The sequence below is a fragment of the Phaethon aethereus genome (assembly GCF_964289735.1).
Source record: "Phaethon aethereus genome assembly, chromosome: 21".
Lineage (NCBI taxonomy): Eukaryota > Metazoa > Chordata > Aves > Phaethontiformes > Phaethontidae > Phaethon > Phaethon aethereus.
This window is the reverse complement of record NC_138597.1, coordinates 8969002-8994250: the sequence shown is the minus strand read 5'-3', so window position 1 is coordinate 8994250 and position 25249 is coordinate 8969002. Positions and strand designations below refer to the sequence as shown.

General features: G+C 61.2%; 1 protein-coding gene across 1 annotated transcript in view; it reads right to left on the bottom strand.

Moving 5' to 3' along the window:
- Window positions 1-7204: 7204 nt before the first annotated feature.
- AJAP1 (adherens junctions associated protein 1) overlaps window positions 7205-25249 on the bottom strand; it is a gene marked incomplete at its 5' end in the record, with an annotated part of 29912 nt that continues 11867 nt past the window's right edge. The window contains 4 exons of the mRNA XM_082009405.1: window positions 7205-7590; window positions 8838-9080; window positions 11584-11671; window positions 21705-22363. Of these exons, the coding sequence (XP_081865531.1) occupies window positions 7518-7590; window positions 8838-9080; window positions 11584-11671; window positions 21705-22363 (1063 nt within the window). The 3' untranslated portion in view covers window positions 7205-7517. The remainder of the gene's footprint in view (window positions 7591-8837; window positions 9081-11583; window positions 11672-21704; window positions 22364-25249) is intronic.

The following is a 25249-nucleotide window of genomic DNA, read 5'->3' as shown; positions in this document are numbered from 1 at the left end:
GGTTTGGAGGGGCACGGCCCGGACTGCCGCACCCGCGGCAGCGCCCGACTCCGTGGAAAGACTTGGACGGGGGGCTTGCAGCTAGGCTGGTGTGCTCGTCAGCACCCACCAAAAACACCCACCCCCGCAGGAGCTGGGCGACGGGATGTGTTCCCAGAGCAAACACCCAACCGCAGCCACTGAAACCGTACTTCCCGGGCAAACCGTCGGGCAAAATTCCCCTTCCGAAGCTGTTAAACGAGCCCCAGGCCAGCGGGCTGCATCTCCTCCTGCCGCGGCAGACCCAGCCAAGAGCAGCAGCGCAAAGGAAGAGGCTCCCCGGCGCTCGCTGCCCGTGGGCTGCGTCAGGAGGCAACGGGCCCCCTCCCCCCGTTTCTCACGAGGGGTTGCGCGAGCTTTGGTGTCATGGCCGAGTTAGAAGCAGTTTTCCAAAAGCCTCCCGCATTCCCCTCCTGAAACGTGGCTCTTGTGCCCAGAGAGGCCCATCCTTTGAAAGTCCGTGCCTAAAACCCAGCCCCGGCCAGCCGCGAGGTGTCCGGCGCAACGCAGCGGGGACCGCGGCTCCGCGAAACAAAGGGCGGGCACAGCCTTTCGGGCTGCTTCCTACCCACCTTGATGGTGTATCGGGCTACAAAAGTCTGGAAATCTCTTTCATTTCCGCCACCAGCTGCTGCAAGCTGCCAGGAGCCGGGGGACCGGCCCGCTGCGAGCTCCCTGCTGGCTTCCCGCTCGCCCTGCCCCGCACCGCTGCCCTCGGGAGCGCAACGGCGCACGAGCCCTGTCGCAGACACGGGGTCCGTGGGGAGCGGGAGCGGGATCTGCCCTGTGCACGCGGCATCACGCATCCGGGAGAGGGGGCTCGCAGCGGGCGAGCGCCCCGCGAGCGCGGGGGCAGCCGGGAGCTCCTCTCGCCGCGGCGTTACGCTTCCTCCGGCCTGCTACAACAGGAATGCACTTCGTGAATTTGGCCCGGACACAACCTCCTAGCTGTAACCCCGGCCCGTCTCCGTTCTCCTTTCGTTCCGCACCAGCCCCCCAGAGTGCTCTGCCATCCCTTCCAGAGCCGGAGGAGCCACGGAGCAGCGCGGCCGTGCTCCGGCTGGTTTTCGGGAAGCCTCCGCCCCGCTCCGCACCGGCAGACTGCCGTGCCAGCCGCGCGCTCAGAGCCAGCCGGGCTGTCCCCCGCCGCCTGCTGCTGCGGTCCAGTCACGTCATCGCCCCTGGAAACGCATTTCCGAAAAGAACCAAAACTATAAATATATATATATATATGTATACATACATATATATGTTTATACATACACACACACACGTATATATATGTATATATGTCTAGGTATATATACACATATAGGTTTGAAAGGCAAGCTGCCAAAGTAGAAAACATCGGTTCACCTAGTTTGTATTATGCGTGTTAAAGAAATGAAACTTTTAGCCCATGACATCTTCTTTAAAAATGAGTATTTAAGATCCTCAAAAGTTGCTACAGTACAAAAAGCGTTTGTGTGTGTATATATATTTGCTCTCTCCATATATCGTATGTATGCGTATGGACCGGAATGAATGACCCCCAGGAGAGACGCCCCACGCGTCCTCCGCGACGTTTCCAGGCGTTATCGACGAAGCTTCGGCTTCTCGCCAAGTCTTTGCATCGGTACATGGCACATAATGGTATTATTGGCACAGGTTCAGAGTCACAGTCCGCGTCCAGGCTCCAGGCGCTCAGTCCTTCCCCCTCGGTCCCTCGCCGGTTCCTCTTCCTCCACGGGATCCTTTGCGCGCATGTTTGTCTTCCTCTTTTCCAAAAAAACGCGCTCTTTGAAAAACGCAGTTACCTATAGGCGTGTTCATTTTTATAAAAATATATTTGGCCCATAGAACGCTGCTCTTCGAGTCTCCTACTGGTAAACAGAAATGGTAGGTACAGGTAACCCATTATTTTTTTATATTTTTTACAGGTTCGCCAATGGAATCCTGTCAAGGATGAGAAGAAAAACAGAGATTAAATCACGACAGGGAAACGCGTCACACCTCGCGTCGCTTCTCTGATGCCCCCCGGGAGCCCGGAGGCTTCCCCCTCCTCCCAGCAGCGGCACCGCAGCGCCCAGGGCAGCAAGCGCCGACGCGGGGGGCGAGCGTCCCGGCGCGGCGGGGGACGGAGGAAGCGGGACGTCGGCGACCTCCCCCTCCCCGGTGGCCAGTCTGCATTTGGGGCTGAACCCGCGCCTCCCGCCTCCCTGGAGGAGCCCCAGCCCCGCCCGGCTCCTTTTCGGCCCCGTTTCGCGGGGCAGCCGTCCCAGCGGGGGGCACGCGGCGGGACAGCGATGCTTTCGGCAAGCAGCGGGAGCGACTAAGAGGCTCCGGCGTGCCTTACTGCACGCTCCTATCTCCTCGGGGCCTTCTCCAAAGCGTGATTTATTTCTGAGCATCCTTGCACCCTGGATTTTCATACTCGGGCTAAGGGCAGCCGGCACTCTGGCAGATGAGAAGACGACGATGAGTACTAACAAGATTTTCTAAAGTTAAATGCCCTAAAGAAATCAATAGAGAATTGGTTAAGCATCAAAACCAGAGAAGGTATTGAAGTTCTTCTTAAGCTATTTATTTGCCGTCTTGTGAAATCTCTCTCCCCGCGTAATCTTTAAACCTTTATGCAAGGACAATTACTCCCCATCATCAGCGTGCGGCCGCTCGCTTTACGTGTAGGTGACATCGCGTATAGCGATACGTGCTCTAATACAGCTCAGCGCGCCCGAGACGGCGACCCCCGGGCGCGCTTCCTACGCGGCAGCTAGACAGCCAGCACGTGCGGAAGCGCTGCCTACAGCGTGCTGATGACATATACGGCCTCCGACCAGCTGGTGATTAGCGTCTAGAGATGCAAAACGCTTTATGTCCAAGGGTTCTTCCTTCAACGTTACTTTTAAGCAAGATGCCCAATATACATCGTCTCCAAGAACGACGGCGAAGCCTTAATTAGCGAGACAGATTTTACAGAGTCCTTAATCTCCTGCACCGGGGCTGTGCTGGGACTGCTGTTATTCCTCCGGAGACAAGCCTGGATTTTTAATGATGACTCATTATCTGTTCCCGTTAATACAAACCGCTTGCTGTTGTTAGGCAGAACGGGGCCATCACAGCAGCTGCTCGCCGCGTTCAGAGCACAGAATTACCATACGATACTGTAAATTTTAACTGCTTTGTGCAAAAGCTCGGGTCAGATCAACGTCAGCGTACCGGTACGATTTTCAGGTCTCAAACCGCCGCTTCCCTAACAGCGATGCCGACCATTTACACAGTTCTGGATGAATACTACTTAACGCACGTATTGCAGGATGTAAAATTTGTACTGTATTCCAAATAGCCTCTTTGTGCAAAGTAGGTCAGCGCTTGATCAACCTCACAGATTTGTGCATAATCTCATTCCACGGGGCTTTTCAGTCAAAGAGAGCAGGATTAAGGACGAGAATAATGCGAAATCTCAAACTTCATTTCGGCAAGCCCCAAAGCCGGTACGAAATCAAACCAAAGCAGCCACAGTTTGCTGCGGTGCCCGGCCGGGGCCACTCAAGCCTTCCGTGAACGTCACCTTTTGGTTCGCAAAGCGGCGGCTGTTCCTGCCTCCGCCTGGGCGCTGCGTGTCCTCCGCCATCTGCCGTGACGGGGCACGGGCAGTCTTGCTCCTCATACCTCCGTGCAGAGAATTCTCCAGTGAGCTGCCTGGCACACGTGCTTTAACAGACCGCTTCGCTCTTCGCCTAAGCCAGCCTCGGGCCACGCCGCTGCTGCCGTGGCGTCCCCGCGCCGGGCTGCCGCAGCCTGGCCAGGCGCCCCATTTGCGGGAAGAGCTGACGGGCTGCCTGCTGCCTAGGCGCGACGTCCATCTGCGAGCCAGCGCTCCGGCGGGGCCCGGCCGCTGGCGGAGGCAATCTGCTGGAAAGCTCCACCAGCTGCGCACCGCGGACGACGTCGCCCACTCCCAGGAGGGCCGGCTTCCCGGCGGCACAGGAACCCTTCCTGGCGCTCCAGTTGGCACGGGATGAATCTGACCCCGGGAAATACATTCAACATCTGCTTGCCATGTAGCTAAACAAGTTTCGCCGCGTTTCCCGACACCACCTCAGCGCTGCCTGCCACTCTCCAGGCTGGAGACGGTTCCGTGGCGCCGTCCCTCGCATCTGCTCCCTGCAACCGCTCGGCCTTACGACGCCGTCAGCATCGTCAGATGCCAGACCACCGCTGGGGCAGCGCGACGTTCGGTGCTCGCACCCTGCTGATGGACTGTAACGTGCAAAGTCCTCGATAAACGCCAGCCAGCCTCCCGGTGCTCATCTAGTCGAAGCGTCCGCGCTCCCTCTCTGCCCTGCCGTCGCCGGCCACATCATCCGTCTTGTGCCTCCAGCCCTGACTCTACACATTCAGTAGCGCTAATTTGCTTATGAGACAGCCAAGAGCTGTGAAGTGCCATCACTTAAAACCTGGAAAGTGCTTTGAACCTTTCCAAGGACGGAGGTTTCCGGCGCGGTGACCGGTGCGGCGTCTGACCGCCCCGGTGCGCAGCCGTGCGCCTGCAGAGCGAGGAGAACCCCCCAGCCTCCGCTCGCCCCGGCTGCGGGGCTGCCCCCCTCGTGCCCACGCCGGGAAAAAGGGGCTGGGAAAAGAAAGCCGCGCGCAACCCCTTGGCCAGGAAGCACCGCATGCTCTAGAGCATCCTTCCACCTCTGCCGAGGCGCAGCGGGCCAACATCAGCTGTCGCCTGCGGGCCACGCTGCCACCACTGCGAAAGCCAGCCAGGAAAACGGCCGTCCCTCCAGAAGAGCTGCAGCCCGAAGCAGCTGCACGTCTGCCAGCCTCTCCTCTAGAAATGCGAGCTGGAAAAGCGTCCTCAGTCCCACCGCGCTCCCTGTGCTTCGCAGCATCTGTCGGGTGACAGCGCAAGGCAACCGCGATGGGCGGGGACGATCGACCGGGAGCTTCCCGGTACCGCCGGCCACGCCATCTGCTCTCGGAAGGTTCCACCTTCCACAGCGACATCTGAAACTTGAAATATTCATTTTGGCACATACGCATTCGTGCAAAACGCTGCGTGCACAGGGCTGCAACGCATCTTTCGACCGCAGGCTGCGGGGATCCGTGCCGGCCACCACGGGCTGCGGGGCAAACGCGGGGCTGCGGGGCCAGCTGTGCGGTACTGCTGTGCAGAGCAAAGCCCACGCAGGAGACTTACGCGCCGTGACCCTGGCGGTTCCTCACTCTCACGGCCATGCCCGGGCAGAAGACGTAGGCAAACGTGCACGTGGAAAAATACTAAGTGACCTTTTTTAAACTTCTAAAGGGCTTTGGGACGAGGGCGATTTCTCCTCTCATCTGTGCCGCGGTGACCTTCTCGACATTACTCCCCACACATGGTAGGGATCTACAGCAGTCGCCTGGTTTTCACCACGACGTACTGTTTATGCATGCGTATTCCGGAAACACCCCGGTGCCAATACACGCGTGCGTGTGTCCACATGCCAAGAACAGTTCTTGGATTAATCCCTTTTTGTTAACGTTAACGAAACCAAACATCAGCTTCCAGAACCCTATAAATAATCGAAGCGCTATTACAGAGTTAATGCTCCGGGTGCGGCCCGGATGGATTTTTCCAGAGCGCGCCAATGCACGTTTTATGGATTCCATGAAAACGGGTCAATGAGAATTTCGAGGATTTAATAAGGCGTAATGGACCGGCTTCGGGCTATTTAAAGACATCCGCGGAGATGACCAGGGCACGGTCTTTGGCACAGAGTTCCACAGGACCTCGGGCAGGAGCGGTGGGAATTGCGCAGGCTTCCGGTGGCGGGCAGCGGCTGAGAGCTGCTCATTCCTTCCCTCTACTTCAGGCACGAGAGCTGCTGACGGCACCCCAGCAGGACCGCCTCAGTTCTTGCGGGCTTTGTTTTGTAAATCGTTTTAAGCCAATGGACAGACGTCACAAGCTCCGAAGCTCACGGTGGAAAAGGTACAGCGGATTTCTGCCGCTTGCCTTCCGAAGGCGGCGTCCGCACGTGCTGTTGGGGAAGACGCTGCAGAGCCTCTCCCGTTTATCCTCCAGCTGCCCTTGCTCGCCGACACTTGCTCTCTGGCTGGGTACCTGGGCACGCTGTGCCCCCCGACGGCGGCCGCGACAGCAGTCAGAGCAAGAACATTAACAGATGGGGAGTAAGAGCCTTTTTGCATCTCATAGCGAAGCCCCTCCAGCCAGGAGAGGCTCCCGGGGGGCAGAGCCACCCCGGCTGAGCAGCGGGGTCGTGCCAGCGGGACCCCGCGGGCAAAGGCGCCGGTGGGCAGAGGGCTGAACCCTTTGCTTTGGGCTCCCTGCCCTCCGGCGCGCAGGCGGGCGCGCGCCTCGCCTGGCCTGCCCAGACACGGCCAGCCCCGAGCACGGCCGAGACCGTTAACTTTTTATTCCCTTCCATTCTAATCTAATTATATTTCTGTGTTCAATAGCTGAGCATAATGTTAAACAGGCTATTCCGAGTAAGCTGCAGTCAGGGAAGGCTGGAAATTTCATTTACACTGAATATATGATTCATTACAGCAGGGGCTTGGGACAGACCAATTAATTCACCTGAACGGGCACCGCTGCCCCACGGTGCACTGGCACACCGTGAACCCTCATGGCTTTTCCTGCCACCGCTATCGGCCGTGCCGCCTTCAAAAGCGGTACAAGGAGGTGAAAATGGCCCGAGCCAACTCAAAAAGGAAAACCATCCCCAAACGACGTACTGTTGAAACCAGCACAACGCCGTTGTACTCCTTCGGTTGCAGCAGTCTCTGCGGCGTGAAGCCGGCTGCTGGGGACCGCGCGCAGGGGCTTGCACGCTCGGCTTCCCACAGAGCAAGGAGGGGCACGGGAGGAGGAGGACGAGGAGGAGGGGGAGGAAGAGGAGGACCCTGGCACCCTCGCAGCGGGAGCACGGACGCGCCGATGACAGCAAACGTCATCAAATGAGCTTTCGGGTACTGATGGAGCGTGCGGGTCGGATGCGTGACCCGTGAACGAGGCGGGCTGTCCATCATGCAACAAGAGGTTAATTACAGATCAGGCCACTTCACGGCACAGAAATTGCTATCGCTTGTCGAGGTTTTAGAGGTGGGCTGGAACCACAAGGTCGGGCTGAAGTTCAAGGCCGCCCCAGGGACCCTTTGCTCTCAAGTCCGCACTCATCCCAGGCCCTGACTTTTAGTTCGTGCCCGTCTGTAATTCACCTCCGTGGAAAAGCCCTTTTGGTACCCAAGGTGCCAGCCACGGCGGGAGACGTGTCTGGCCGTCCTGGCCGGGCGAGCTGCCCCGCTCGGGTCCGACATGCCGAAAGCAGCGCGAGCAGGAGGATGGCACCAGGCAGGGAAGAGAGCGGCTGCTCGCGGGTCGGGGACGATGGGCGCGGCGTGGGCGCGGGGGGAGCGCGGTACGTACCAGGAAACAGCCCGATGGCGTCTGCCCTGCCCCCAGAAGTCAAACAGGCGTCGGCCAGTCAGCAGGAGATTTCAAACCATTTCTCAGACACAAAGGCCACGGGAATAAGATGCCGGTCAGAAGAAGAGGGTCTGCAGCGAGCAGAAAAATGGGCTTGCACGTGCTGGATTGTAACACACAAGGAGCAAGCCGAGGTGGCCTGCTGCAAAAATCCGCTTTTTTTTTGGCGGGGGGGGAAACCCTCTCTCAAATGATGCTTTGAATGGGATTATTGGCCTCGGAAGCCAGGGCGGCGCAAAGCAGAGAAAGGAGGAAAAGACGGACCGCGGCACCGAGAGTGCACGAGCACCTCGGAACGCAGCCCGCTGCCCCGGGGCTCCGTGACCCCAATGGCAGCAGGGCATCTCCGACCTGCCGCCCGCCCGCCTCGCCGTCCCCGGCGGGCTCTGCCGTGCCATCGCCTGTACCAGGCTGCCTGGCAGCGCACCGCGGCCAACAGGGTCCCAGAAAGCATCACCCGGCAGCAGAAAGGCCACAAAGCCCTTCCCGCCAGAACGAGGGCATCCCTTGGCTGGGGCCGCCACCAAAATCCACGCGCGCGTACGTTCAACGAAATGGTTTGAAAATCCCTGTCGATTCTCGGCCTTCCAAGATCGGAGGAAACCCTGAAAAAGGTGAACCAGCAAAACCCCATGCGCACGCAGAAGATGACGGTTAAAAAGATGGCTGTGAAGCTGTGGGCTTCCAAGCTTCTGTCCTTCATGCAAGTGGACGTCGGCTGCGGTGGCCCGCACGCATGCCACGGTCCAGCCAGGCTGCGTGGAGCACCAATTGCTCATTTCCTCCCTCAAAACTCTCCTCCTGAGTTTCCCTCTAGCTTTGATGGGGGACGTGCACGTACCGCGTGGTGACACCGCACCAGCGCTACTAAGTCCCCTTGTTAACGCGTCGGTGTTCCACGCCAGACAAACGGTTCATTTGGCTCTCGCCGCCCGCTCCTCCATTAATCACCCTGCTGATCCGCAACCCAGCGGCTCTTTCGATGCCGCTTAGGAGACGGCACGAACGCTGGGAGGTGGATCCAGCAGCATTTCTGTGCTGGCGGCAGCAGCCGGGCACTGAAAAACGTGCAGTGCCCCACGCTACCAGGGCTTGCCGAGCCAACTGCCCGTCCTGATCGGCGGGGCAAGAGGTCCAGCGGCCGTGCCCACGCGGAGCTACGGGGCGGGCGAGCATCGCGGCGGCTCGGGGAGCTGGGGGAAGGCAGCTCCGCCACGCGCTCCCAGGGCATCTCCCCTGGGCAAGGGACCCCGGTGCTGGAGCGGGATGACGCCTCCCAACCCGCAGGGCAACCGCGCCGGCCGGCCGGCCGCCTCACCTGTTTCCGTTGAAGGTTGTTTTATAATCCCCGGGCGAGCGCAACGCCTCCTCCGCGTAGACGGGCACAGGGGTCCGGACGCACTCGTGGGAGCACTGCAGCGTCTCGTTGTAGGCGGTGAAGATGTCGAGGGCGCTGGGCACGCGGGCAGGGGCGAAGTCGGTCAGGTTCTGGCAGCTTTCCTCCTGCTGGTCCAGCTTGCGCTGGTGGCTGTTGTGCCGTGGGCGCCCGCTCTGCGCGCAGCTGGGGCGGCGGGGGAGAGAAGAAGGGACACGACGCGCCGGGCGTCGCTGACGCTCGGCAGGGGAACGCGCGTTATCGGCCATTAATTATACATTGCTCAATATCTGACTAGAATTTAGGCACTTTGGAAAGATCAGCCACACTCAAGCAGTCGTTTTGCTTGCCTTTTTTTTTTTTTTTTTTTAAGGATCAAATTTAAATTTTAGAGACAAGCTTTTTACCACTAGCGGAATTACTTAGCAAGTCATACGTTTATACCTGCAGGAGACAAAAGCCTTTTTGTAAGTGAAAAGATGTAGGTGAGAACAATGAAGTGAAACCCTTTTCATCTGGGAAGGCTTTAACCAAAAGGCTTTAACTTCTCGGGGTAAAAAAGCCCAGAAACCGGTCTGACGCAGCAGACAGGCTCCCCCTCGGCGAGGGACGGCTGGCGGGGCAGCCCTGCTCCCCGGTGACCCCACCGGCTCCCCATGGCTGGTGGGGGGTCTCATGGCCATGCAACGCTTGGTTCAGCACGCATGAAGCCAGGAGAACACCCGCTAGCAGGAACCCCCCCCCGACTGGTCCCATTTAAGGGTCTAGACGCTGACTTAATTCAGGTGCCACTTTTTTCCCAACAGGACTGACGGTGCCTATCGCAATACCAGAGTTTCGGAAGATTGGCAGGAGCCAGGGCTGCCGGCGCTGCCTGCGCCGCCTGCGGAGCCAGACCTGCGGGGCCAGGGCGCTGGGACGCCCGGGAGCAGCAGCGTCTGCCAGCAGCGCGGCACAGCCTGCTCTGCACCAGCTGAGGCACCCAAAAGAGACAGCTGCTAAGATAACCGTCGGCTGCACCGCAGCACGCTTGCAGACGCGGCGGCGACAAGGACGACACTGGCGTGGCACGTGGCCATCGCTCACCCGTCCTGCCCAAGGGATGCGGGGCAGAGACCGCAGCCCATTTGGGGCCGGGGACTACGCCTGCAGTCGGGTTGGCTCCGCCAAGGAGCCCACAGCCGGCGTGCGGCCGGCCCTCGCCTGCACCAGCAGCGCCGGAGGCAGCCTAAAAAAACACGTGAGAAACCAAAGCGCAGCCTGGCACGTGTCAGAGCTGAGCAAACTCATCGGGGTGCTGCTTCTCTGCCTGTGAGACGTCCGGCTGACCGAGCTCGCCAGCACGTATCCTCCGGTGATTTCCCAATTTCACCTGTTGTAAACCATTTCTGTTCTATGCTGATCGCTGTATTTATTTCCTTTTTTTTCCCCCCCTTTTTGGCTTCAGCATTCGGTTACTCGAGTTGTTCTGCCAAGCTGCGGTCGGTTGGAACAATGACACGTACTGCTCATGGCCACTATTAGAGAAAAACCCCAGAAGCGTTTTCAAAAGCGTTTTCCCTGCTCTTCCACTGAAATTCTGCTACGACTAGGGAAGTTTAGTAAAGTAAAACCCGCCTGGGATACGGAGCCGGGCAGCCCCGGCTGCGCTCCCGATGCCTCCCCGCGGGCCCGCTCCCAGCGAAGCAAGCTCGTCTGCGGGGCGCGTACCTCGGCGCTTGCGGCCGGCCGCAACGCTCCGTTACAGCTCCGCCAAGCCTGCGATGCCCCCGCAGCCCTGCAAACAGGTTCTCCTCTAACCCCGGGGAGCGAGAGGCTTCTTCATCAACCCCGTTTTCTAATTTCCTCCCGGGGGCAGGAATCGATTTGCTGCAGCACCCGGGGAGAGCTCGGGCGGGCAGGAGGAGAGAACCGCCATGGAGCGCCGCAGCGGCGCCGCGCGGCAGCTCTCCCGCCGGCCCCGAGCTGCAGCCGCATCACTATGCCAGCAACGCTGACCTCAAAGTAGGCCAGTTTCCCCGGGGAAATAGGTAGTCACAAGCACCCAAGGCAAAAAACTAACCTATTTTGCCATACGCCCAGCCATGCTGAGAGAACAAAACGGGGCAAAGCAAGCCGGAGGAGCGCGCGAGCGCTCCGGGGGCCGGGGCACGCTTCAAACCGGCGGCATCTGAGGGGCTCCGAAGGTGCCCTTCAGCCCCCGGAGCCGTAGGGAGGGTCAGAAAACGCAACTCTCGCTGCCGAGCCAGGCTGGTGTCTTAAGGAGCAGCAGGAAAGCCACACGAGCAAGGCGGTGGCGGCGATGCTGCCCAGCGCAGGGCAGGCCCCGGCACCGCCGCCGCGACTCCCGCTGCGGCCGAACGCGCGGCTTCGGCCTCGCCAGGTGGCCTCACGCTGCAGCGAGGCGGCCCCGCAGCGGCGACGCGCACGCGCCCCATGCGGGACTCGGCCACGTGCTGGTCCCCAAACCCCCCCAGCGCGCGGTGAGAGGGGGGGACCCGCAGGGGCACGGGTGAACCCAGGCGCTTCACCCTCCCTATAACGAAAACCCAAGCGTTTTCTCCCACAATGCCTTTTGGAAGCCATCCCAGCGGATGCCGCGGGCTTCAGCTGGAGAGGGACCCTGTCCCCAGCCTGTCCCCTCCCCGTGCCACCCCCCCGCGCCGACCAGACCCAGGAGGGACCTTACCAATTTTTTAAGACAAGAGTTGTTATCAGAGCGGCTATGACCATGATGAGGGACACGGTAATAGTGATTATCTGATGAACCGCCAAACCTGCGGAGAAAAGAAACGAGAGAGAGTGGGGACGGCAGCCAAGGGGGATCCCGGGCAGCGGCGGCACGCGTGGAGCCCCCCGCCGCCGCCTCCCCCCGAGCCCTTTTCCGGCGCGGGGCTGTCCGCAGCCCCCGGCAGCGGCCACCCGACCCTCCCTCCTGCCTTATATAAAATAAGCTTTAAGCCGGGCTTCTCGTTTCCTATCCTCTCAAGTATGTTCCTTGTCAGCCCGAATTAGGCACGAAGAACGGAAGAGATGTGAGGACGCATCCCCTCCGGGACGGAAAGGGAGACTCGCGCGCAGCCTTGCAGCGGGCGCAGGATTAACCAGAGATAATAATTACCGCACTAGCTGCTGCTCGCTTCGAAGGTCGGATGGGCTCATTTTCTCCTAATTCACCTTACATAGGGTATAATTTTGGCTCGTGTATCTTTCCTAATGAGCAGTTTGGAAACAAAAGCATCTCAACGTACAGTATGTTTGTGATTTTGTGCTGCTTTACAGTTGCAATTTCGTAATGAAATGATTTTCCTGGCTGCAGCCCAAGGATGTGCTATTTTTCACAAACAGATGTTGCAGCTCCTGATGGATGGCGTTTTTAATAAATAAATAAGCGTTAGCATGGCAGGAAAATAAGCAGTTTTTTGTACACATACACACACGTGTGTATCTGGGCAACACATGTGCAGGGCTGCCAGCTCGTGCGGGTGTGCGAGGCGAGGAAATCGCTGCTTCTCCCCACGCAAGAGCACACAGGTTCCCGGCCGGCTGCTGCGGGGACGTCGCACGGAGCATCCCCGCACTCCCACGGGAACACCGCCCAGGGCTCTCCCACGCTCCTGAGCGGCGGACTCGGGGCCACGCTGTGGCTCCCCGGCTTTCGGCACAGCACACCCCGCTCTCACAGCAGGCTTGCGCGAGAGCAGCGGCCCGAGCACCGGGCTGGGTGATCAGGCGAGCCAGGATTTATCGGTGGTATTTTAAATCACAGGTCACGCTTGCTGCTCCGCTGCCTTCTCTCGACCGACAAAAGTTTGGACTTCCTCAAAATGTGTCATCTCGTCTCCCCCTGCTCATCCCCGCACCCCGGCGCTTTCGGGTCTCTGCCCGCGCGCCCGCGCCGCCAACAACACCCATCGAGGGAGAAAAGCTGCTCGAGCTTAGCCTGACTCCCAGGGCAAAGCTGCTGCCTCCCAGGGCGCGCAGGCGTTCCACGCACCTCCGAAGAACCCCTAATCCCTCAGAAACGTGATGGAAAATGCGCCTGGCCTGGGCAAGAGCGGGAGAAAAGCTGCACGAGGCTGCCGAGACCCGTGGTTCCCAAGAGGCCAGCCATCTTCCGACAGCCACCTCCAGCACGCAGCGCAGCAGCCGCCCAGCCGGCGGGAGCACAAGCGCGTGCCGCTGCCCACGGGCACGCGTGCCGCAGCGCCGCGCCCGAGCACCCTTGCTCACAGCCTGTTTGAACCAACTGAAGTGTAACTGGTCTTTCTTTTATTTATTAAGAAAAACCAACCCGTCCTTGCCAGCGTCACCGTGCTGCCCAGGCTGCTGGACACGGGCTTCGCCGCTGGCCGCCCCGCGAAGGAGGCGCGGATCGTAAAAATCCCAGATTTTGAGCAATGAGGCGGGCCAGCAGCAACACCTTTGCAGGAAGCGCTGGGGACTTTGCTGCCAGGATGCAGCCCAGGTGTAAATCAAACGCTCAGGAACGCGAGCCTTGGCAATTTAATATAATAAAACCAAGGTCACCTTCGGCGAGTCCGATTCTCCAGAACACGCCCGGTGCCAAGCGCTCGGGTAGCGATCGCGCGCAGGGAAGGCTTCGCTCCCAGCGCCGGCACGCCGGCAGGGTGGGCAGCAGCCAGTGACCGGCACCAGGCTGCCGGGTAGGGAGTGGCTCGGGACAGACCGGTGCAATGGGGAGGGGAGCGACGACCTGGCATCTGGCAGAGCAAAAGCACTCGCCTCCAAAGTGAAAGCAGAAGGGCTTCCGGAAGGAAGCACGCGCCCGCCATCTTCTAGCACTCATTCCACTTTGCCAGCAGACACGCTACGGAAGAGATCTGGGAGAAGAGCTGGAGAAAGGAGCAGGGATCGCGACTGATTTTAAGGACAGGACGCGGTTGGGAGCAGGAGGCGGCAGCGGCAGACGTCAGCCGCGCCATGGACGTCGCTGGCGAAGGAGTCTGCTAGAGGCAGGACCGAGGAGAGACGACTTCCCGAAGGCCAACCCTTCCGAAACGCCGGCTCTTCGAACCCTGGCACGGTCCCAGTGCTGAGCCGGCAGAAGGCAAGAGCCCACCAAGACACGGGGAGGAGCAGAATGCCGAGAGCCCCGGCACTTCGGGGTTCTCCCTCTGCTCCCCCGCGCTGCGGGCCGCAGGCTCCCTCCCGGGGATGTACGGAGGGACGGCTGCTCACCAGCGCCCCGGCGAAGCCCAGCGCAGCAGGATGGGATGCGGCAGAGTTATTTTTCTCCCTCGACTCAAGCACCTATTTTGCAAATGACCCATTTCATCCGTTTACTCCCAATTACACTTCAGTTGGTTCAAACAGGCTGTGAGAAGGCTCCGCGGAGGGGAGGAGGATGGCCGGCACCAGCAGCCGCCAGGACAAAGAGCAGGTCCGGTGAAGCGAAGGCTGTGGGGACGGCGCTGGCAGAGGGCGGGGAGGAGCCGGTGCCCACCTCCTCCTCACTGGCTCCAGCTCCGGAGGGGGCCGACGCCGGGGAGCAGCCGCCAGGCGTCGCGCCCTCGAGGAGGAGAGCCGGCAGGCGCCTCGCGGAACGCCTTCACGGCTCTGCAGGCCGGGGGGCTCCGAACTGACAGCCGGCACCCCTGGGACAGCTGGGCAGGCAGAAGTGCTCGGGAGCCGCCGAGCCCGGAGCTGCAGGGGCTGCCGGAGCTGTCCTCCCTGCAGCCGCGGAGATCGGCCCCCTCCCACCAGCGGCTCGGGAGCCAGAGCCGAATTATTGGCTCCTCGGCTGCTCTGCCTCCGGCTTCTGCTTCCCAAGGGAATTCACCGGGAAGACACGACAGGGCTTCCCAGCTCCTGCCAGCACCCCACCGGCTGCAGGCAAGGCGTGGAGAAAGGCTTCGGGGCTCTGGAGGAGGGTCGCGACGGGAGCTAGGTCGCGACGGGAGCTGGGTCATGACGGGAGCCGAGGTGCAGAGCCGGCAGCTCCCAGCTCGTGCCCGCCCTGCGGCTTTGGCGCTCCCACGCCCGCCGGGTCAGGAGCGACCCCCATCCCGGCAGCAGCCTGGCCGCATCCTTCACGGCAATCTTGGAGCAGCTCCCAGTGGGGCACTGCCGAAAAAGATAAAAGGGAAGACTAAAAAGAAAAGAAAAGCCCAGTGCCCGCCCCCTTGGAAAACAGAAGCGGCGTCAGAAACGAGACCTTCTGCAAAGACGGGAGCCGAGGCAGAGGCGGCAGGGACACGGGAGAACCCAACGGTGCAATTAATCCTTGCGCTTACATAATGGGAAACACGCGGGCAGAACAGATAGCAGGTGGCTGAGCACTGAGAGGGATGGCGGCTCTTGGGAGCGGGACACATGGGTTTTAAGAAGGGCCGGATAATTTTAGACTCCATCGCAAACACAAGTTGCCACATGCAGCGGCAGAGAAGAAAGGTCCTTCGTCTCGCATAGCAGTTCCGTGCCAGAGCCCGGGAGGCTTCATGGGGACGGGAAACGTTTTTCCCAACAGCGTTAACCACAGCAGCAACGGGAAGAGGGAAAAGGACCCGATGGGTAACTGGGACGATCCTCGGGGAAGCCCTACAGCAATATCCCCTGCAGGAAAGTCTTTACTCTTACTCTGCAAATCTACCAGATCCTTTCCTCTAGGCCTTCGAAAGAGATATATAGAAGCGTACGGAGCAACGTCGAACAGAAATACCCCATCCGCAGCAGAAGGCGCTAACGGATGGGGCAGCCTGGGAGAGGGGAAGGTCGCGCGAGGGACGCGCACCACTCGGGGGGTGAGGCGAGACGAGAGCGAGCTGGCTGCGAAGAGCAAAGCGTTATTTTACAGGCGGCCCTAGGAGCCCAATCCATCTGGAGGAAAGGGACCTGGAGGATAAAATCAATAGCTCGTAAATCAAAATGACCCTCCTCCTCCTCCTCCTCCTCCTCCTCCGGTGCAGGAAGCCTTCTGCCGAGCACATAACTCACGGCGAAAGCCTGCGCCCCGAAAACGCAGGGCAGGCTGCAGGCAAGAACCTGGAAGCGGGAATTAGGGTTTCGTTTGCTTATCTCCACGGCAAACACCTCGAACGGCAAAGCTCCGATCCCGGCGGTCATTTCCTCGCAGTTAATCACCAGCGAAGAAACAAGCTGCGGGAAGGGCAGCGGCCGGCATGGGGGCCGGGGAGGGACACCCGGCGAGCCGCCGGCCAGGGCGGCTGCCGATGCCTCGCCACTGCGAGGGGACTGCGAGCCGCTCCCTCTGACGAGGCTTTCACTAGTCAATTTGACGCAGTGACCATTTAACTCGAGGGTAATTACAGGAGAAGTATTTAATGGAATTGAAAGTGTGTCCAAACCCCTGCGCTTCTGCTAGTGCAGCAGAATTTAATGTGTCGCCTGCCAGGAGGGAAAGCTCTTCAAAGGCGCTCTTTGAACCCTTGGAAATGCTGAAATATCGCTGGGTTTTTCCACTCCCGCGCCATCCCAGCGCGCTCCGCTCTCGTCGGGGACTTCTCGGCCCCTCCGGCAGCAGGAGACCCAGCCTCAGCAGCCCCAGTTGCGGGTGCGTGGGCAGCAGCCGCGCTTCGACCCGCAAAACGCAACTCCAAACTCCCCAAACCCAACCTTCTCAAAGCAGGCAGATGCCAGGATGGTTGTTTTTTGTTTTTTTTTTTAAAAGACCATATACTGGCCACCGAGATGAGAGCGCCGAGTTTTGGCCTTTCTGGCCACCTTTTGAAAGGGCTCCCGGACAGCTCCGTGTCGACAGGATTCATTCCAGGAGAAAAATCCATTCGGGACTAATGTCTTGCTCCTGCCGACGTGCGCAACGGCAGCGAACAGGAGATGTAAGCTCTTAATTAAAAACAAAGAGAACCTCTATCCCCCAAGGCCTTTATTTCAACAGCTCTGGTTAGGGAGACTGTATTTTTCATTTTCCCAATAAAAACAGCTACGAGCCGCAACTCTTTGAAGACCCTCGTCAAGGCCTTTAAGCTGCATAAAATTAAAACCGGAAAAAACAGCCCCGTTGCGCTCTGCAGAGCGTCATCTTGAGTTACCGTCAGCGGCAGAAGAACGGCCGCTCCAAACACCGGCTACGCCCCGGCCAGGAGGGCTGCAACGAGGCGCCGAAGCCCCTTCCCGCACGTACGCCGCACGGATCGCTTCCCGGCTCCTTTCCTCCCACTCTGCCTCAGCCTTCCCCTAACTCCCAGTTCAAGTCCAAGTGCCAAAGGAGGGTGAATCTCCTCAAGAAGCCAGGGCCGCGTCTGCCGGCGCGTGGCGGGGAGCCGGCAGGGCCCGTCCGGCGTCGCGGGGGGAGCCGGAGAGGCAAGCGCTTGATCGCAGCCGGATTTCCACGTGCGCGGCCAGGCCCCGGCGCCTCTCGCTCCTCAACCGAAGCCTCGCGTCTGGCGGCGAGAGACGGTCCCCCAGAGCGAGCGTTGAAACCAAACCGGCTCCCGGGCGCGGCTGAAGGGCTTCAGAGAGGGAAATGATGGGAACGCAGGTGGAATCGCTGCCTGCGCCAATCGCTCCCGGCCAAAATAACCTTCGAAGCAATTTCCACGGTGAGCACCGAAGCCCACGCCGAACCGGCGCCGTCACCTCTACCCCCACCCTGCCCCGCGCTCGGCCCGAGGAGGGGGTCTCTCCAAAGCGGGGTCTTCTGGCGGGGCTCGCATCCCGCCTGCATCGCTGCCACGAGTCCCCTTCCCCTGTCGCCGCGGGCGTGGGACACCTCCGCCTCCGCCCGAGCGTCGCGGATAGGCCGGGGAAAACCGGCTGGGCTCGAGAGGCGTTACAGCTTCCCCAGCTGCCAGAAAACGCAGCTCATCCCCGAAAGCCTCATCTGGCCGATAAAGCCGCTTTCGGACAGAAAAATTCAATCGGGAGCGTGGCGTGGCCGCTCCACTGCGATCACAGCCACAGACGGCCCTTCCCGGGGCGACCCGTCAGCCTTTGCCGTACGATGAACCCTGCTGCCGTTTAATAGCTTGTAAGACAAATAATTTACAAAACCCACGAGGGGAGGAGATACAGCAGGAGTCTTCCTGCAAAACCTTGCTCCGGTGCAAAGCCGGCCCATCGGCTGCCCGAGCGGCTGCGCCGGGAAGCCGCCTTGGCCCCGCTCCTCTCAGCACCCCTCCTGCCTTCAGCGCAGGGTTCGTGCAGGCAAAGCCCCTTGGTTTTCCAACCATTACTCGTCCCAAGCGGAAACGCAGCTCTTCAGCCAAACCACCCGAGGTTCCTGGAAAAATCCTGGTGTTTCGGGCCAGACTGATGAAAGGAGGAGAATATCCTGCCGCCGCTGCTGAGAAATATTCTCGCCGAGAACGAAGATCCTAGAGGCTTACGCTAAAGACACTGGGACTTACCTTCTCAGGTGTTACAGCAAATATCACTGAGCCACAAAGGCTCCTGAGAGCGGCAGAGGGGCGTTCCGGCTCGCTTAGACGCGCGTGGGCGAAGGCGCGCGCGGCATCTGCTAGTCCTGGGGAGAAAGAGCCCCTTCTCCCGCGCCAGAGAGCTCCGCTGACAGCCACGCTCGTGTCTCGCTCCAGCCATCGTCCTCCATCCTTAAGGAAAACCACCTTGTCGCGCAGCCGGGGCACGGCCGTGCGCAGGGTCCTGCGGGAACCTCCCGGGAAAGGCGACCGGCGGGCGCGGGCCCGGGAGACGCCATCCAGCCCCCTCGCCTCCTCTCCGGCCCCCGGCTGCGACGGCTCCCCGCGCCTTCGCGCGGCGGATCAAAGCGGCGGCTCCATCCCAACCGCCCAGGGTCTTCTTTTAAACACATTTTATCTTTAATTAATTCCTTTGAAGCCTTCCACATCCGCTATCTCCTTGCATCCAGCACCCCCGCTCCTGCACCCTCTTTTTGAAGGCAGGGTCACCTCCCAGCGGGGAAGCGAACGTCTCTATTATCATCGTTTATTCCCGACACGCTCCCGGCCAGCGGCGGGGAGGGAGTGGAGCGCGGGCTGGGGCAGGCCGCGAGCTCGGCTCCAGCTGCCGGCATGCTGGGTGCCCGCGCAGCCCCTCGCCGCGGCCCGGGAGCACCCCCGGCCGGCAAACCCGGCCCCCACCTCGGCCCCAGGGATGGGGGTGCCCCTCTGCACCGCCCCTTCGCCAGCACGCTGCCTGCGGAGCGCGCCGCCGAGCTCATTGTGTACCAGCCATCAAATCACCATTAAGAGCAGCAGACGGCACATAAAGCCTTTTGCCTTATAAAGCACTTAAAGGTTTAATTAAAGATGGCTTTATTCTAATAATACTGAAAGGAGAGCCTCAGACAACCCGGCAAGTGCAATTCCTGCCTTCGCTCCGACAGCCTCCGACTCCTCCTTCTCTCCTCTTCATTTTTTCGGCCGAGCCCACGGTACACAGGAGGATGCTCTGCCTGGCCGGGGGAGCTCAGCCCACACGGCGAGCGGCCGCCCCGGCGAAAGCCCCGTACGGCCCCTGCCTCTCGCAGCACGCTGGCATTTTAGTTATTTTTCTCTCTTCCCGTGCTCCGACGTAAAACGATTCTGACAGCCCCCGAAAAAGGAAGCACATTTTTGAAAAGCATAAGCAGAAACTACGCCTGGGTGAACACATTGCGTCGCCGTCTGCCTGCCATCAGCGCTCTGCCAGGCGCTGAGCAGGCAGAGGCGGCACCGGGACCAATGCACCTGAGCCGCGGGTTACCCGAAACGCCCCCCAAACCGCCGCGGCATGTACCAGCCTCTCCTTTCTTTCCGGACGTCGCACGTAATCACGCGTTGCCTTCTCTCCTACCCGCGAGCAGAGTATTTGCTGGTCCGGGGGAGTTTTTTGAAGCGTGTTTTTGCTGCCGGTCAGCCATGGAGACATTGTTCCCGGCTTTTTTTCCCCGCTCGCTTCCTCAGCCGGGAGGAGCAGGGTGAGAGGAAGATCTAACGGAACCGCACCGCTTCAACCGCTCATCTTCTGCCTTCGCGGAAGAGCCCCCGGCCCGCGCGCGCCCCAAGGACCCCCGGCCCCCAGCGTCAGCGGGCACCCGGCAGCAAGCGCCTTTCCGCAACGCAGGGAGGGAAGCAAGGGCACGGCGTGGGAGGGGCGCGGCAGGGGGAGCAGCGCCTTCGTTAGCACGACGGCAGCATGCGATCCGACGGGAGCGAGGGGGCCGCTGGCGTGCCAGGAGCGCAGGCCTGCTCGGCGGCAGGAGCCCTGGGGCGGCTCTGCCGGCTCCCGGGGTGGCCCCAGCTCCCGCGGGTGCTGCGAGCGGGACCACCCCGACCCCCAGGGCTGCTGCCAGAGAAAGCTGAAGGACCACAGGCTGCGAGAGCAGCGTCCCTCCCTCCTTCCCCGCGCACCTCGGGCTCCCACCGCGACGCGCGGCGCCTTTCAGGACCAGGACCTGCCACGCTCGCTGAGGCAAATAAAAAGTACGGACGAGTTACCTAATCCTAATTTGTAGCCATATGTTTTTCCCAGCAGAGCACAAACGCTTCCAGCCGCTAAACCTCACATAACGGAGAGGAGCAGGGCTTGACAAATGCCCAGAGCCTCGTGCAGGCGCGCCGCCAGCAGAACGGCGTCGGCCGCCGGCTCCCGAAACGCTCGCCCCGAGGTGCTGCAGGGGCTGGGCGCTCCCTGCCGGGAGCTTGCCAGGGCTCTCCTGGGCTCTCCGCGCCGGCAGCGGGAGGAAAAGCAGATCTGGAGCTCGGGCGCGTTTCAACTGAGGGTGGACGGGCCAAGATCAAAAGGGTCCTTTAGCCCCAGGAAGGACTTTACCGTATCCACCGCTCGTGAAAAGAAGTTAATTAGCAAAAACTCCGATCCTGAAAAAAGCCCCTAATGAGAGCTAAGAGCTCTCTGCTAAGAGCAGATTAAAGCAGCCGGCTCCCTGGGAGGCTGCGGGCAACGCCAGCGGCTCGGGGCTGCGGCTCTCAGCCGATCTGGTGGCCAGGGAGGGCAGCGGCGGCGGCAGCACCGCCGGCTCACCCTCGCCTAAACGAGGCGGCGACTCCTGTGAGCTACAGCGCGTGCCCGCAGCCATCCTCCCACGTGCCGCGAATGGAGCGGGCGGGCGGGTGCCGCAGCCGGCGCCCGCCAGACCCCGCGCACCCAGCCCGGACAATGCCACCCAGCCCAGAGGCGCCGACTGCGGCCGGGTGGGGGAGCTGAGGCTGAGGATCTCATCACGCGGTTCGCACCGGCAGCCGTTATCGATACTCCCTTACTCATTTACCCAGCGTTTTGTTAAAAGGTGTGTAGGTTGGGAGTTTTTGCACCGCTATAAATAACTCCTCTAAGTCAGGAACAACATTATGGTTGGCTCGTCTCTTTCTGCCAAGCAGGGCTGGCTAGATAAATTAATTGGGATTAAGATTTGGCCATAAAATTACTTTTTTTTTTTCCCCCCCCGATTTGACTAGAAAATCACTGTGGGCTAAAGGCAGTCGATGCACAGTGAATAATTCTGTAAACTACACAACGGTACCCCACAGTTTAATACCGGCAATAACAAATATAATTTGAAATAAATGGGAAGCAGCTTTCCATTCCATGTCCACGCAGCAGATCGCGCTGGGGGGACGCGTTGCCGTGCTAAACACGATTACGGGAGACGGGCTGCGGATGGATACCGCTAATGGGAAAAACACAGCAAGCTGCTGGAGAACGCCTCAGATAAAAGCGATGAATCGGAGCTGCCGCTCGCCTCCCGAGTGCTCTCGTTTAACCGCACGCACCGATTTCTGTCCCGGGCGGCGCTGCCACCGGGGAAACTTGTGCCGCGGTGACCCATCCGCTCGGCGCCAGGACCCCCAGCCCTCCCGATTTACCCACCGCCGCCCCGGCAGACCCTACCTGTGCTGTCTCCCAGCCCGCGGGGCGGGCGAGCATCCTTGCCACCGCTGCTGTGGCCGGCGGCCGGCTCGGCGGTGCTGGTGCGGCCGGGGCTGCTGCGGGGCGCGTCCCCGCCTGGCGCGGGAGCCGGGGTGCTGGGTGGTGCGCGGGATGGCGTGGCGGGTGCGGCGGTGGCGACAGTGGTGGTCGCGGCAGCGGTGGTGGCGGCGGCGGTGGTGGCAAAGGCGCCGGGCAGCGTGCTGCTCTCAAGGGAGTCCTCCTCGCCCGTGGGGCCCCAGACGATGACCTCGGGCAGCGCCGTGGGCCGCCCGTCTCGCGGGGCGAAGCCGCGGCCACGCAGGTGCCGCCGGCCCCTCCGTGAGCGCGGCCGGCGTGGGGGGCGGCCAGCGGGCAGCGGGGTGGCGGGGGGCAGCCGGCGGGAGCGGGGTCTCTGCAGTGGGGGCTGGGGGGTGCAGGTCCAGGGGGGGCCGGGGCGCCGCAGCTCCTCCCCGCTCCCCGCGCCCCACAGCGAGCCGCGGGACAGTCTGTGCCGGAGCGCCGGACGCGGCGAGAGCCTCCCGCCAGTGCCGCTGGCTGGGGGCTGGCAGCTGGCGAGGTCCATGGCTAGGTGGAACATGGCTATTAAAATCCAAGCATGGCTTCCGAGCGGGCAACTTGACCTGCGGACAGACAGCGACTGTGTTAGAACGGCAGGGCAGCGACCCAGCGCTCCCTCCCGGCACGGCGCGCCCCGGCTCCCCGCGCCCGGCCACCCGAAACACCCCGGCAGCGTGGGGAAGTGGCGCCAGTAATTAAATGTAATAAACATAAATTATATTAAATACATTGCGGGGCACCCCGCACCCCCTCCCCACCCTCCTCCCACCCCAAGCGAGGCAGACCAAGGACCCTCACCCGGCAACGCCACGCGGCCACTTTTCAGAGGATCTGTGAACGCCGCCAACGACCCGAGGACGGGTTTTCCCGCGCGACGCCCCAAGGAAGCGGCCAGCGCCTGCGCTGCCGAAGCTCGGCCCTTCCGGATGAGTTATCTGAAATCTGGAATCACGCTGGAAATCAGCTGGAAATCAGGCTGAACCGTTGGCAGGCCGAGTACTAAAAATTAAGCTTCGATGTGACGCGCCACTGTCACGGCGTGTCAAAGCCCTCTCCCTCCAAAAAGGCACCACACACCTTGCGAGGTTCCGCTCCATCCGTGCTCCTCCCAAGACACTGCCCCACGTGAAGCACCATGCTTCACGGTAAGAAAATGCCCGATACAGAAATTTTTCTTTCTTTTTTTTTTTTTTTTTTCTCCCGTTGTTCAGGGGAAAAAAAAAATCATTAGGCCAAAGCCCAGAAAAATCTTTACTCCGCTTTATTCAGCTTCTACCCAAGAAAGACCTTTGTCAAACTCAGCAGGAGTTAATGAGAGCTTTGTATGGCTAAATGGACTAACCCTGCGCAGCGCTGCGCCCCGTACGGTCCTTGCCAGCACCACGAAATGTGCATCTGCGTGACAGAAGCGTCTGCACGCTCCCCCCGTGCGCGAGCAAACGAGGCTAAAGGAGCTGACCTGGATACTCTCAGGCACTGTCTTTTTCTGCTCAGAGGATCTTCCCCCCCCCCCAATTGGGCATTTTTTCAAAGCGTAACAGCATTTATTTTGGGGAGGAATACGGTGACGCAGGGAAAGAGCGCAGAAGGAGAAAGGGAAGAGCCAGAAACAGGCAACATAAACCAAAATAGTTCAGGCTGGGGGAGGAAGCATCTCAAGGCTTCCAAAAAACCAAACCACCCAAACCGTGCTGCCGGTGGGGTTTTTGTGACGCGGGGGAACACGCCACACAGAACCCCCAGCTTCACGCGGGTCACGCCAGAAGCTGGTGCCGGAGCGGGGCCAGGCCGTGCCGCGTGACACCGAAAGGCCGGGGTGTCCCTCGCCTCGCTGCCGGCGTCACGCCCCAGGCCGGAGCCTCCGGTGACGGGGCAGGTCACGGCGGGAACAGCCGCAGCTCAGCGCCCGGTCCCGCCCCAAGGACGGCGCAGGTCACCCTCCGCCTGCGTCGCGCCGAGCCGCGTCGGCCACGGGGCTGTCACCCTGGGAGCGGCCCCCGGCCCCGCCGCTGGCCGGCCCGAGCCCAGGAGGCGGCTTCGGGGAGGGGAGCCGCGAGTCCGGTTACCTCGGAGGAATTCTGCGCGGCGCGCAAGCTTTGGAGGGCTTTGCAGCGACAGATAAGAGCAAGTGTCCTTCAGAATAAATAGCAGCGTGTAGGAGTTGCTGTTGTCTAGGCAACGCAGCGCCATGGAGGTGCTCGGCGCGGCGGCGGCGGCGCGTGGCGGCCAGCGGCCCGGGCTCCGCCGGAGGGACACCCTTCCCTCCCGCTGCCACCCCTCCCGCTCCCCCGGCCCCACGCGAGCACCCGGCCACAGCGGGCGGCGAGAGACGCGCCCCGACGGGCGGCACCGGGAGCGGGGACACGTCCCGCCGGGGGGTCCTGCCGCCTCGCGCTCGCCCCAGAGGTGCGCGGGCCGCCCCACGGAAGGCCGCCGATCCCGCCTTGCCGCCCCAAAGGGCCGGAGAGCGTCCCGAAATGCTTCACGAACGCCAGGAAAAATTCAACAAAACTCTAAAACTGGGTTTTTAAAAAAAAAAGAAAAGGGCAGCAGAGATATGTGGGAAGATGAAATCCCTTCTTCGCCCTCCTCATCCAAAGCCTTTGCTCCCGCGAGCCGCAAATCCGCTGCCACGGCTTGATGGACGGAGAGGCGGCCGAACGCTCGTGCGGCAAGGAAGCCGCCCCCCCCCCCGCCCCCGGTACACACGTCTCGCGAAGCGCAGGCAAAAGAGCGGATTTCAAGGAAACCGCCCAGATAACTACAGGGATGGTGGTGGACGTCGAGCGCTCGGGGCCGCTTCGCCGAGCGCAGCCGAGCCAATCTCCGTTTTAAAGGCGGTGGAGTTATGGGCGTCGAAGGGCTTTCCGCCGGCGCCGGCGCAGCCTTCCCACCGCACGCGACACGTTTCCGAATTCTCCCCAGGATGAAACCCCCCCTCAAATCCCTTCAGGTGCAGCCGTGCGCTTTGAAGAGGAGGAAAGCCGGCACTCCAGAAAGAGATTCCTTTCATGGAGGCCGTAGGACGCGAGCTCGGGAAGAGGCTGCCGGGGCGCGTCCACGTCCGGGGCTGGCGCGGCGATGCTGCCCGGCTCCTCCGGCCTCACTGGCTCTTCCCGCCGGCCCTGGGCACCTTCAGCTTCTTCCCCACCAGGAGAGCTGGGACAACCGAATCCCGGCCGCGAACTCATACCCGCTGCCCCACGGCCATCCGCCAGGCCCGTCGCACCGGGGCTGCCGCCGCGCAGCTGGGGCTCCTGCTGCGCCGCTACGGCTCTGAAGCACGTGCAGGGGCTACGCGGACACGGAGCGCCGTTTGCATCAACGACGCGATGTTTCCAGCTCAATAAGGAGCACTGAGGGTTGCTTAGTGCTCTCGAAACGGTGGAGCCGTGTGCACTGGCACAGCGGGAAGCCGGACAGAAATCCACGGGAAAAACGAAGCACGT